Source organism: Helianthus annuus, chromosome 14 (genome assembly GCF_002127325.2).
Source record: "Helianthus annuus cultivar XRQ/B chromosome 14, HanXRQr2.0-SUNRISE, whole genome shotgun sequence".
In the NCBI taxonomy this organism is placed as follows: domain Eukaryota; kingdom Viridiplantae; phylum Streptophyta; class Magnoliopsida; order Asterales; family Asteraceae; genus Helianthus; species Helianthus annuus.
The window spans coordinates 102,174,070-102,188,170 of NC_035446.2; the positions used below are offsets into that span (position 1 = coordinate 102,174,070).

General features: G+C 34.5%; 2 protein-coding genes across 3 annotated transcripts; one reads left to right on the forward strand and one right to left on the reverse strand.

Moving 5' to 3' along the window:
- The first annotated feature begins 5,377 nt into the window (after positions 1 to 5,377).
- On the forward strand, positions 5,378 to 6,819 carry LOC110908824 (peroxidase 7). Its single transcript, XM_022153811.2, has 2 exons — positions 5,378 to 5,653; positions 5,949 to 6,819. The coding sequence occupies exons 1-2, from the start codon at positions 5,387 to 5,389 to the stop codon at positions 6,696 to 6,698; spliced, it is 1,017 nt and encodes a 338-aa protein (XP_022009503.1). The 5' UTR covers positions 5,378 to 5,386; the 3' UTR covers positions 6,699 to 6,819.
- Positions 6,820 to 8,899: 2,080 nt separating this feature from the next.
- LOC110908823 (transcription factor MYB86) lies at positions 8,900 to 10,255 on the reverse strand. Of its 2 annotated transcripts, XM_035982627.1 has the most exons (3): positions 10,113 to 10,255; positions 9,726 to 9,950; positions 8,900 to 9,431 (listed from the first exon to the last, which is right to left on the reverse strand). In XM_035982627.1, the coding sequence occupies exons 1-3, from the start codon at positions 10,240 to 10,242 to the stop codon at positions 9,052 to 9,054; spliced, it is 735 nt and encodes a 244-aa protein (XP_035838520.1). In that variant the 5' UTR covers positions 10,243 to 10,255; the 3' UTR covers positions 8,900 to 9,051. The 2 variants fall into 2 exon arrangements, with proteins under 2 accessions (XP_035838520.1, XP_022009502.1); XM_022153810.2 differs by having other exon boundaries at positions 8,900 to 9,950.
- Positions 10,256 to 14,101: the final 3,846 nt, after the last annotated feature.

The following is a 14,101-nucleotide window of genomic DNA, read 5'->3' on the forward strand; positions in this document are numbered from 1 at the left end:
TTTTCCTGCAGCAAGGGGTGACCTACTTATGGATTATCACGTTTTGAACTCTACAAAACGTAAAAAATCACTTTTTATTAATTTTTTACCAAACACTCAAAATAGATTTTTTGCGATTTCAAAACACAATAATCAAATAATCAGGTTGAAAACGCAATCCCAAACACCCCCTAAGCCATTACCTATACATATAAGGGTGGTCGGGGCACCCACCGAAAACCCACGCAGGGACCATTTTGCCGAGCGGGGATGGTACCGCCATCCAAGAGGGGAGTGAGATAGGGGACCAATTTTGGTGAGGAGGCATCGAAGAGAGAAGAGGAGAGAGAAGGTGGGCTCCATTCAATCAACCAATGAAAAATTTCCTTTCTTTTTTTCTAATAAAAAACCAAATCACCTAAGAGGGGAGTGCCGCCATCAAAAAGAGGTATTAGGCGAGTATTAGAGGGGAGTTGACGTGGCACTAGTTGGTTGGTTGGGCGTAAGAGAGGGGACTCACCTCTTAGGTGAGCACCCCTTACACCCTAAGCTATGGGCATACACATCATGTATTAAAATCACATAAATAAAACAAAAATTAAAAAAAAAAAACGAATAAAAAACCATTAAGAAAACAAAATAAAGAGCTAAAATAGTAACCATTAAGAAAGCAAAATAAAGGGCTAAAATAATAAATCAAAAAAGAATTAAAAAACAAAAATAAGCAAAATAGTAGAATATTTTATTTTAATTTATTTTTATAAACCTTATAGAAAATATAAATAATTCATAATTTTATACTCAAGTACTTTTTGTTCTATGTTTTAAGTGTGTTAAACAATTTGTGAGTTATATTTTCTCTCCCTATATGTGTGTATATATATTTAATTTGTAGAATAGTTATAATTTTATCTTATTTTTTTATCAAATTCATTTATTAGTTGTAATTAATTTAGATATGTCACGGTTTTACTCGAGTTTAATTTTGGATGTAACTTTTCGATATTTACGAATATATCATCACATGTGTTTTTATCTACACTTCGACACGAGTGTTTTTTTATCTACATTTGCATGGTGTTTACTGGAGTTTAATACAGGACGTGACGCACCGTTACAATACACATAATTTTTTACTACTTAAATTTAAAATATATAATGAAAACATTGTAACGACTACAATGTTTTTATTTTAAGTTTTTAATTAACCTCTATACAATAAATAATACAATTCTTTAACCCAATACTTTTTAATTCCTCTTGTAATACTAAAACACAAACTCTTAGCCACAGTGCCAAGGGTTTTTTAGTGGTTTTTGTTTTTATGCAATTTTCTAATTGTATCCTTTGCTTTTTACTATATTTCTCGTACGGTTCTTATGCTTTTTTTTTAATATACATGTTTAGTCCTTTGACTTTAATAAAGTTTACGTACGTTAGTTAACTTGGATTATTTATATGTTTAGTCCCTTAGTTTATGTCATGTTGGTATTACAATAGGCTGTTCTTTTGGTTGTAACCTGATGTTAACTATGTTGTGACTTTCTCAACTCATTTTACATCTAAAGTGATGGTCTCAAGTAACTTTTGTCATGTAATGTTAGTTTCGTGACAACACGCACACTATTAGTTATTTACCTGTTTTTACACCCCGCCGCAATGCGGGCGGTCTTAATACTTGTGGGTTTCAATGGTTCTTAAATATGAAAGCTGAAGAAATCAACCGAGGGCCCGCTGTGAAATACAAGGCGCCTACAGTACTGATAAGTTATTATGGGCCCACTATAGTTTTGAAGTTAATGGGCCTTTTTACCACTTACGGGCTAATTTAGTGGGGGCCTTTCTTCACTAGATCAGTAGTAGATCCGCCCATTCGAACTAGTGGACCGTCCCTCAGTGAATATTAAATATCACCTTTGTGGTTTTACTTGGGTACAATAATTAAGCCTTGATAAATGAATATCCTTATCAACAATGATAATGGTAATAATTATGAGATAATTATTCATTTGCTGATGACAATGTTATTTATTTAAGAAAGTGATGACAATGTTAGTTATTTAAGAAAGTTTTACTAGATATGCAAGTTATCATTAAAGAAATGTCTATATGTTAGGATTGCGATCAAATACAAATGGCCCTTAAAATAAGAAGTGTACAAAGGCTCCTAAAAATAAACCCACTACAAAAAAAAAAAAAAAAAACCTAAACGATTATGATTACTGGTTTTCCGAGTGGAGCCGTTCCTATGATTTTGGTACGCATTGTTTTCATGCGACATATTTTGCATATATGTTCTTGTTTTCTCTTTCAATTATCCAATTGAAAACTTGATAGTAGAAACTGAAATATTTCAATCCCAAAATGATCCTATCACGATTCATAAAGATATCCAGAACATTCCGAAATATAAAACCTATAATCCATGAAAAATAATCTAGTAGTGTGAGCTCTAGATTAACCCACAAAATATTATTTTACACACGGCTAATAATACATCATTCTACTCAGATTTCCACGGTTCACGGTTAGTTAATGGTATTTTTGGGGGTTCGGAGGACTTGTTAATATTTAATAGTACTAAGGAACAACTATTGTGTTTGTTTATTTTTGAGCCGTTAAATTAAGAAAACTCTTCAAAGATAAAAGTGTAGGGAAATGGGCCCGAGAGTCTGGCAAGTCGCCTCTGACGCTTTCTGAACATCCAACCCATTTCACTATTTTCGTCCATTTTATGGGTTCCGGTAATTTCAGACCAGTCAAAAAGTTATGTTGGCTATGAGTATTTTAGCCAACTTACTTTTCTTCGGTTAACTAAACGCTTATAGTTATATTTTGAGTAAACTTCCGTTTTGTTCCCTGTGATTTGGTCATTTTAACAGTTTTGCTCCAATCATTTAAAGACGGACATTTTGCTCGCCGATGTTCGTTTTGTCGCCAGTTTGCTCCACGGCTCTAACTCAGTTAATAATTTCAGTTAGATGTGAGGGTATTTTGGTAACTTTACAAATGAGTATTTAATTTTTATTTATTATTAACTCTAAAAATCCATTTATATGTATATACTCTCTCTCATCCCTTTCTCCCTCTAAAACAATTCTCTAGCCATCACCATCAGGCATCAGCAACCACCTCCCACCACAACCTGCCACCGCCATAACCATAAACAACCTGCCACCGCCGTCACCATAAACAACCTACCACCACCACTCTAAGTCAACCGACGTCATGGTTCATCAATCAACAACATGAATGGAGTAAGAAATTTGTTTCGCCAATGACCCCGCAGTTCAGATTCATCACCATCGTTGACCACTACCTCGCTCCACCGGACCACCACCCTAAACACTTTGTTCTCTCACGATTTAAACCCAGATCTGTTTACCAGATCCGTTGGAGGACGGTATAATTTAAACCCAAACTAATAGATGGTCTGAACCCTAGATTGAAGCCCTAATTGTGCCGTCTTCTATAACCCTAGATCGACCCCGGAATCGAAGCACTATGATGGTCTCTGGTGGTCAGATGATGTTGATGGTGGGGTGGGATGTTGAGGTTGTTGCTGGCAGGTGACGGTGGGTGGCTCAGGTTGTTGCTGCTAGCAAGTGATGACGATAGTGGGGTGGTTAGAGAGAGAGAGAGAGAGAGAAATTGAGATGGTGGTAGCTGGCTAGGATGTTGATGGTGGTGGTTGGCTGGGATGGAGATGGTGGGGGCTAGGGTTAGAAAGAGTGATTTAATATATATATATATATATATGTATGTATGTATATATAGGGAGCCGCTAGAATGAAAACCACCCCGAGTTGTAAGAACCGCGAGAACCACACCATCCGGGTCGCCGTTTACCATGATTTTTTTTACAACTAGATGTGTAAATTATAAACACATCCGTAAAAAAAAAAAAATTAAACGCCCCCCCGAGGGGGTAGTTTTTTACACCACAAGTTTGGTGAAAAAAAAAAGAAAAAAGAAAAAAAAAATAAAAACACCAAACTTGTGGTGTAAAAAACTACCCCCTCGGGGGGGGGGGGGGGGGGCGTTTAAATTTTTTTTTACGGATGTGTTTATAATTTACACATCTAGTTGTAAAAAAAAATCGTGGTAAACGGCGACCCGGATGGTGTGGTTCTCGCGGTTCTTACAACTCGGGGTGGTTTTCATTCTAGCAGCCTATATATATATATATATATATATATATATATATATATATATATATATATATATATATATAGGACAAAGATCCGTTAGGAACCACCCTTTATTGCGAGAACCGCGAGAACCAGTGTGAACACAAACAGTAATACCTAAAAAAATCTAAAAAACACCCAAAAAATTTTTTTTTTTATTTTTTTACTATTTTTTATATAAAAATCGCTACTTTTAGTATCCAAAAAAAAAAAATTTTTTTTTTAAAAAAAAAAATTTTTTTTTGGCTATTAAAAGTAGCGATTTGAACATAAAAAATAGTAAAAAAATAAAAAAAAATTTTAGATTTTTTTTTGATTTGTTTTTGATTTTTTTAGATTTTTTAGGTTTTTTGGGGGGTTTAGTTTTTAGCATTTTAGCTTGGGTGGGGGGGGGGGGGTTTAGGTTTTGGGGGGTGGGGGAGGGGGTTTAGGTTTTGGGGGGGGGGGTGGGGTGGGGGGGGGTTAGGTTTTTTTTAGGTTTTTTGAGGGTTTTAGTTTTTAGCATTTAGCTTTGGGGGGGGGGGGAGGGGGGGGGTTAGGTTTTAGGGGGGGGGGGTTAGGTTTTTTTGGGGGGGGGGGTGGGGGGGTTTAGGTTTTTGGGGGGTGGGGGTTAGGTTTTTTTTAGGGTTTTTTAGGTTTTTTTAGCTATTTTAGCTTGTGTTCACATTGGTTCTCGCGGTTCTCGCAATAAAGGTGGTTCTCGCATGAACCTTACCCTATATATATATTACAGGAAAAGACTTAAGTGTCCTTGCTTTTGTCAGTAAAATTACTAAAATACTCTTCTAGTTAACGTACATATTGAATGGAGTTAAGGCCGGAGAGCATATTAGAGTAAAAGTACCAACATCAGGGAGCAAAATATCGGTTTCTAAATAATTTGGACAAAAACATTAAAAAGACCAAACCATAGAGAACAAAACGGAAATTTACTCTTATATTTTTATACAGCATGGGTATAAGTTTCCAATATATAATTAAAATTAAAATTGTAATGTATCTTGTTGAAACAAGTTATTATAAATATGTTGTATGAAATTGGAACCAATAGAATCTTAATCATATGTCTTGCACGTTGTATGGTCAAATTAGAGTGCGCCTCACGTAGTACCATTTCACCAACTTATAAATCCATCATCATCTTAATGTCAAACAAGTATATATATACACACAAACTCACATTATCCACACTCAACTTAAATCACAACTCATACACAATGAAGATTTCTAGCTTCATCGTCACCATCATCATAATCTCTTTTTCCATGTCGGTTTTCGCCGATGATTACTCGTCAATAGCTCTTAAGATACCGTCCCTTGAAGACCTCTCCGCTATTGGAGACGATCTCTCCTACTCGTTCTACCACGAAAGATGTCACGATGTTGAAGGCATCATCTATAGAAAGGTCAAGGAATGGGTTTACAAAGAGCCGACCCTTGCTCCGAGTCTCCTGAGGCTCCAATATCATGATTGCGTCGTTCGGGTATATATCGATGATCTCTTTTTTGTCAAAATATTTCAATATATTTCAAAAAGTACTGTTAATGATGGTGTTAGCGGAGTTTATTATCTATTATAGCTATTATTATCTGATTTATCATTGATTTTAGTCATTATTATACATCTTTTTGGAGTATTAGGACAATTATTGAGGTTTTATCGTTATCATTAGTTGGTTAGCTTAATTATTATCCTTTTCATTGTAAAGTACGTAGAAAATATTAATCACTAACACAGTTTTTCAGTTCTTTTGAATTTGACAATATGTTTTGTTACAGGGATGTGATGCGTCCATTCTTTTGGATCATGAAGGAAGCGAGAAAACAGCGAACGCTAGCAAGTCGTTAAGAGGGTTTGAAGTGATCGATGACATAAAAGCCGAGATCGAGAAGCATTGCCCAAGAACCGTGTCTTGTGCTGACATTCTAACCGCTGTGGCTCGAGATGCCACAGTTTTAGCTGGTGGACCGTATTGGACGGTCCCTTATGGTAGGAAAGATGGTCGAGTTTCGCTTGCTAAAGAGGCCGAGATAGTCCCCAAGGGTTCTGAAAGTGTTACTAACCTCATAGAGTTTTTCCAATCCAAGGGACTCAACGTCCTTGATCTAGTCGTCCTTTCAGGTGCCCACACGATTGGACGGGCCACATGCGAGTCAGTGCAACATCGGTTATATGACTACAAAGGAACAAACAAGCCTGACCCGTCGTTGGATCCAAAATATTTGAACTATTTGAGGAGAAAGTGTAGATGGGCTTCTGAAAATGTGCATCTTGATGGTGAAACACCAGACACATTTGACACACAATACTACCACAACCTTAAGAAAAACATGGGCCTATTGTCCACTGACCAATTGCTCTACACGGACTCGAGGACCAAACCCATCGCTACTGGTTTATCGTACGAATCCTTGCTGTTTAAAAACCAATTCGGCGTGTCAATGGTGAAGCTTGCGAGCATTCTTGACTATACTTCTCAAGATGATGGTGAAATTCGTGTCGATTGCAAATATGTTAATCAGTACTGATGAATGTCAGGATATCTATCCGTAACGACTAATAGTTTTTCCTTGCCAACTTCATGTGTTTGTTTCGCTTGTAATCTAATTTTTATTTAAAGATCAAATATAACTACAAAGTTACTTACTATGATATTGATCAAAAAAACTTTCACAATTCACACCAATAATTAATGGGCCACTGGGGTCTGGGAGTCTGGACTCTGGAATCATTCATAATTCACCTTGGGCTCATTCTCTGGGCCTGACTAACGAAAGGTTTGTTCTAAACTAGAAGAGTTAAATGCCATTTTAGTCTCTTTTGTTTGAATCATTTTGCCAGTTTAGTCCGAAGGTTTGAAGCGTTGCCATTTTAGTCCAAATAGTTTCAAACGTTGCCATTTTAGTCCACTGGGTTAATTTCATCCATTTATTATATTAACTAAAAGGGTATTTCGGTCATTTTATATGGTCGATTTGCCCTTCTAATTAACAGAATTATATAAAAATTGACCGAAATGCCCTTCTAGTTAACAGAATAAATGGATTGAGTTAACTTAGTGGACTAAAATGGCAACGTTTGAAACTACTAGTACTAAAATGACAACGTTTCAAACCTTTTAACTAAACTGGCAAAATGCCCAAACCACAGGGACTAAAATGGCATTTAACTCAAACTAGAATTATTGAAGCCGAAACCTTGTTTATTCCATAATCTTTTTATAAACAACTTTTTTACACCTAAATATTAACTAACTTCCTAAAAGGGCCTTTCGGTCATTTTATATGGTCAATTTGCCCTTCTATTTAACAGAATTACATAAAAATCGACCGAAATGCCCTTCTAATTAACAGAATAAATGGATGGAGTCAACTTAGTGGACTAAAATGACAATGTTTGAAACTATTTGAACTAAAATGACAACGTTTCAAACCTTTGAACTAAACTGACAAAATGCCCAAACCACAGGGACTAAAATGGCATTAACTCAAACTAGAATTATTGAAGCCGAAACCTTGTTTATTCCATAATCATTTTATAAACAACTTTTTTTACACCTAAATATTAACTTACTTACTATCACAAGGGAAATCCAAATTGGATTTTAAAGAATGAGAAATTCTCTCTTTTAAAAGGAAATTCGATATATTTATGAAATGAAGAAACTATTATATCAGGCATAGGGTAAGTATAATTTTGTCATGTGAAGGCAACTGTTAGAAAACTGAAATTGATTACCCCGGAATCGAATTGACTCTAAATGTATACATAAATTACTCAAAACAAATGTTCATGTGGTTTTACAATTAAAAGGAAATAATTTAAAACTGATAAGGTTGGGGAAAGCGTTGATTTTAAATCAGAGCTCCGGATGATGAAATTTGGATACGGGTATTTGAGAAGTTTTGGTCCATGGTTTGTTCAAAAGTGAGTCTGTCAACAATGGCAATGGCGAAGCTTGACCATGAAAACCGGGGGGGGGGGGGGGTCGAAAACGTATATACCCAAAAATTTCTATAGAACCGGGGGGTCGAAAACGTATATACCCAAAAATTTCTATACGAAAACTACATATATAACACTATTGAGCGAAAAGTTCGGGGGGTCGGGCGCCCCTCCCGGCCCCTCTTAAGGTACGCCCTTGTCTGTCAACTCTTAGATCAACTCCGTGTCACATAGCCACTTTACCCAAGCTTGTTCGCTTCTTGTATTTCGAAGTTGATAGACCGAGTCTCTTGCTTCTTATTATCCCACTATTTCTTGAACAACATAACCACTATTGTTGAATTATTAAAGATATTAATGATTGCAAACGTAAATAAAATATTGTTACTTGAAGAAGGAAATACCAGTCAGGTGCTTGGATGTTCGTATGAACTTCAACAGGGACGCTTTCTGATCAAAATTATAGCGGTGAGTGATGATTTCAAGCCACAAGTTGATCAAAAAGCATCCTTGTTGAAGTTTACATGACTTTTATTTTCTTCTTCGTTACTTAATTAAGCGGATAAACCATAGAGATTCAAACATGACTGCTATTTTCTTCTTCGTTACTTAATTAAGCGGATAAACCATAGAGATTCAACTATTAAATTAACACATAAAAATAAAATGAGGTTATGTGGCCCATGTTTTTTTTTGGAATTTTTATACTTTGACAACCAACTTTCCAATATTTTTACCATACGTCTTAACCCTACATTATCCTCTTAACAAGCATAAACGTAAAAACATACAATTCAAAGTCATTGTTCACCTGTGGTGAAACCATGTGACTAATAATAACTAGTTATAGCAAACAATTTATAAACAGGAACACAATCATGAAAGACTATAGCTTTAGCCTCTAAAATATAGAAGAAAAAAAATAAACCAATTAAACTAGTTACAGTCCCATGCAAGTTGATCCAAAGATCCCACATTAGTATACAATGTGGGCATTAGTGCAGCTTCCATGAACTCTAAGTCAATGTTACATCCATCAAATGAACCCATGTCCACATTAGTCTGACTCTGGACCACACCTCCACCTCTCAAATCCAACCCCTTGTTCACAAACTCCTGACCCACCATCGGTGGCTGCAACATTTGTTCATATGCTTCCGGTCTTCTTGCGGGTTCAAAAGCCGCTCCAAGATCGCTGTTCGCAACCCAAGATTGCACCGCGGTCCCAAAATCAAGCGGCTGTGAAGAAGAAGATAGTGGCAACAAGATGGGCATTTTGGCTCTTTCAAGTTCAACCATATGTTGGCTTGAAAACCCTATAGTAGATTGATAGCTAACATCATTCTTCAAACCAAGAATGTTATCTTGATAATTAAGGTTTGAACTACCATGGGTTAACAAACTTTCGTACAAATTATGACTCATTGCAAGATCATTAGCATCCGAATGAGGTCGAAAAGGTTGGACCTTTTTTGCATCTTTCGTTTGTGTTGATGAGTTGTTTATAATGGAGAAAACCGGCTTCGTGGAATCGATGTTTTTACTATTATTAGCATTAAGAATCGGGATCTGATGTGGAGAAAGAAGGTTATGAGTGTTTGGATCCAAACCTTGAGCTATAAGTTTTTTCTTTATGCAAGAATTCCAAAAGTTTTTGACCTCATTATCAGTTCTACCCGGTAAATGTTTCGCTATCTGTGCCCATCGGTTTCCCAATATCCGATGAACATCAATAATTGTCCTCTCTTCATGCTCGGTGAACGAGCCACGCCTCAGATCGGGCCTCAAGTAGTTTATCCACCTCAATCTGCAACTCTTTCCGCACCTTTGCAGCCCTGAAAATTCAGTTACAAATGTAACAACACCATCATTAAAAGGTTAAAACTCTAACAACATGATATCCAAGAAACACTGTGTCACTTGAAACCCGAAACCCTAAACCCTAAGAGTTATACTGCTTGATCATGTTGAAGTGAATAAGAAAGATGAGTAATAACCTGCAAGTTTAGGGACAGAACTCCAGCAGCCATGGCCATGGTTGGTGATATGTTTGATGAGTTTTTCATCTTCTTCAGGAGACCACAGCCCTCTCTTAACTTTTTGTTTGCTGCAGCAGTGATGGCCCATTGATCTACCAAAAAATCTCCTTCATAACAACAGCTTGTATCTTACTATATATTATATATATTGTCAAGATGGCTACTCCTCATATTTTATATATTAAAAAAGTCTTTATTTTTTGCCCTTCTGGAATATTGGTTTATAATAGTGTTGGAAAAGTAGAAAATTATGTTTCTTTTATGAAAAGATAACTAAGAGGTTTTCCAAATATTTGTTATGTTTATAAGTGTTTGATTTAGATGAAGTGTACGTCACATATTTGAATCAGTTCATTTTGGTGGCCCTACAGTGAACCTCGCCTGTTTCTAACGGTTCACAATTCACATTTAATGCATGCATGACTGTCGAGAGGGTGTTTTGGATAATGATTATTGATGATTAAAAGAGATTTTTATTTCAATAAATTCACTTGTTTTATACTATACTAGAGTGTTCTATATACATGTTATGTTTTGTGCAATAATATAATATAATATAATTAGCTTATCAAAGTAAAAAACAGCTAGGGTAGTTTTACATATATTATTTTGAAAACTGAAACCAGTTTTCTTACCAAAAATATATAGTCTTGGTTTCTCCAAAATATGATTTATTTCTAAATTTTATATAAGGTTGCAAAGTCGGAAATCAGCTTTTTAATCCAGCCAAAGACTCAAAACTAAATAATCAACATGCAAATCAAGGGACACACTACAAAACATGGGTTTGTTTTGGACAAACTTATCTTTTGAAAGTCGTTCAATGAAAATATTAACGGTTGGTAATCTATCAGTGATACTCCATCAGAAAACATGGTGCGGATACATAATCTACCGAGCGTGATACTAGGGGTTGTAAATGAGCCAAGCAGAGAACCCGAACTTGATTAGGCTTGAGCTCGGTTCGTTACGAGCATTATTTCTAAAGCTCAAGGTCGGATTGTGAGTAGTTATTGAAGCTTGAGCGTTCATTTGTTACTTATTTATTAATTTTATATATTTATAATTCTTTTTATATGTTTTAAATTATTATTCTATAACACACATACGTATGTATATGTAAATTCATACTAGTTTTAAGCGTATGTAGCTCAGCTAGCTTATCTAAAGTGGTCACGAGCAGGTTGGCTCGTTCACACCCATAGATTATCGACAAATGTTACAAAATGATCATCGGCAGAAGTATCACCGCCAACTAAGACTTAGAAACCGAGGTTTTTTTCTTGACAGGTTATAGAAAGATGGATTAGTGACATATATTCCACCATAACACTTTTCAAATGATAACTATAAACAGTTTGACAAATTAAAAAAAAAAACTCATTCGTCATCTTAAGAGGGTCAATAACCCTATGTAATCCGTTTGTAATTACACTCGAATGTTTCCGCCGGTAAACATTCGTTGGTGAAAATATGTTTATGGCAAAAAAAAAATTATGGGTCTTTATGGGTTGCGTCGTTGATTTGAATGCTTCAATCATAATCAATTTACCATAAGAAATGCAACGCCTTAATTACCATCAACACATTTTAAGTGTATCAGATTTGAAAAAGAGAAACCCATCAGGAGTGTCCACTATACAACAAAAAAAATCTAAGCTTCTTGTGAGCACGTATGACATGATGTTTATATTATTTGTTAGTACTCGTGATCTAGTGGTCTCATAGTATGATACGTACTTGTCCTCTGTAAAAGTAGTATGAGTTTTATCTTTAATGTTGAAGATTAGATGGTAATTAGTTGTAAAAAGTTTAGCGTAAAAAAATTATCAGTGTTTCGATAAAAAAATTACAGAAATGAGTTGTCTAGTAATTATGTATTTATGTTTTAACTTTAATTTATAGATTTTGTCATTTTGAAGATTCTAGTTTTGTTACATGTAAAAGTATAACTATTTGATTCGAGTATGTATAAGTTAAATTATAAATAAATCATAAAAGTACAACAGATTTTCTAACTATTATATGAAAACATATAAAATAATGTTTTAACATGAAGCCTGGTCGTAATTTAAAGACAAGCCTCCATCAAAGATGTCATAAGATGGTTGGGTTTTGGACATTTGTAAAGCTTCATTGTTACACTTCTTCGTTATACAAATAGCAAGTTAAAGGTTACAATTCAACCATAAGAAAAACCATAAAAATATGACCCTTTAACAAGAAACATCCTTAACCATTTCATTAATTATCAACTAACTCGAAAACCCCACACAACTATATTCTTATATATATTATTTTGATTTATGTTCAATACAAACTAGTTTAAAATTCATAATTGTGATAACGCAATAATATTTATACATATTATTTTAGATGTGAATATGTGATATATAAGCTGTGTATTTTTATGGACTTTTTAGTATTTCTCTACTCAACGTGCCTCATATGAATACTTAAATGTATATTTATGGTTATATTTATATCTTTCTCTATATCTAAATTTGTATATTTATATTTATATTTATTTCACTAAAATATGCCCCATGATTTCTTTTGTAAAAGGTGTACCATATACACTTTTCATCAATCATTCACAAATTAAAGCAAATTAACAAGTTAAGATAACATAGCTGTAATTTTGAATGTCAATCTTGACACACACATAAAAGAAGACAAGCTTGAGTGCCAATCTTGACACACACATAAATGAAGACAAGCAAGTCAGTGTCTAAGATTTTTATATGGATGGCAGATGAAATGGCAAACAAATGGCATTCATCTTGGAAAACCATTTCTTTTCTCGTTTGTTCATTTGTAAGACGTGTGTAAATTTTAAACTTATAGTCGAGGAGACAAATATTTTGAAATCTTTTTTTCTATTTTAATGGTGATTATGTTTATAAAGCAGCAAGATGCTAATTAAATTAAAGACACAAACGCCATCAAATCGCTTTAAAGATCCAGACCCGAATAACACCTCACAAATATATATATAGATGACACCATATTAATCAAATGTACACCGAAACTACACACTTAAGTCGACACGACAACTAGCTAGAATACGATAGAAACCCCCTAAAAAGACTATAATTGCACACAAAAACACCCAAAAGGTATACAACTCCATAATCACATCAAATATCTATGAGTTACATAATTAAGCTGGGTTGACCTTAATCTCAGCTAGCAAAGAATTCTTTGTTACCTTGATTACTGACTTTTCCCTGTTGATTTGATATAACTTGAAAAAATTCTCCTGATTTAGACCATAAAAAGGAAAGCCTATAAACATGGATGGAGTGGAAAGCTAATGATAATGCGGCCATTCCATAGATGTTCTTTAATCAATTTCATTTCACAAGATATGGTAGCTTGGACCCTAAACCGCCAAGCTATAGAAACACAACCCATCTAGGATGAGACGCAAAACAAACTTATTGTGAGAAAAAAAAAATCTAAATTGTTTAATATTTTCTATCAATGATCTATATTTTTTAACTTATATGCCTCTTTATCTACATATACATAGGTTATGTATAATTATATTAATTTGTCCATATACATCTTAATTTTTATACCATTTACCTACATGTATGTGTTTATTTTTTATTTTATTTTATTTAATTTTAGGAGAGAACTTATAAAGAATAACCATTACATTCAAATCATTTTCTTTTATATATTTAATTTTTAAGACTGAAAATAAATGATTTTTTTTGGGTAATTTGTGTTTTGACAAGATCTCTCACACACACACTTCAAACATATTTTTATTAGAGCATGCGTAGTGGTTAAGGTGAATAATGCCCTCATCATTGGGCGTTTTCCTCCATGTTGCAGTCCAGTCAACAATGAGGATTATTGGGCATTTTTCTAAAATGGGTGTAGTGAGGATGTGGGTATTATGTTAAAAAGAGGTGTAAATAATTAAATAAAAAAAA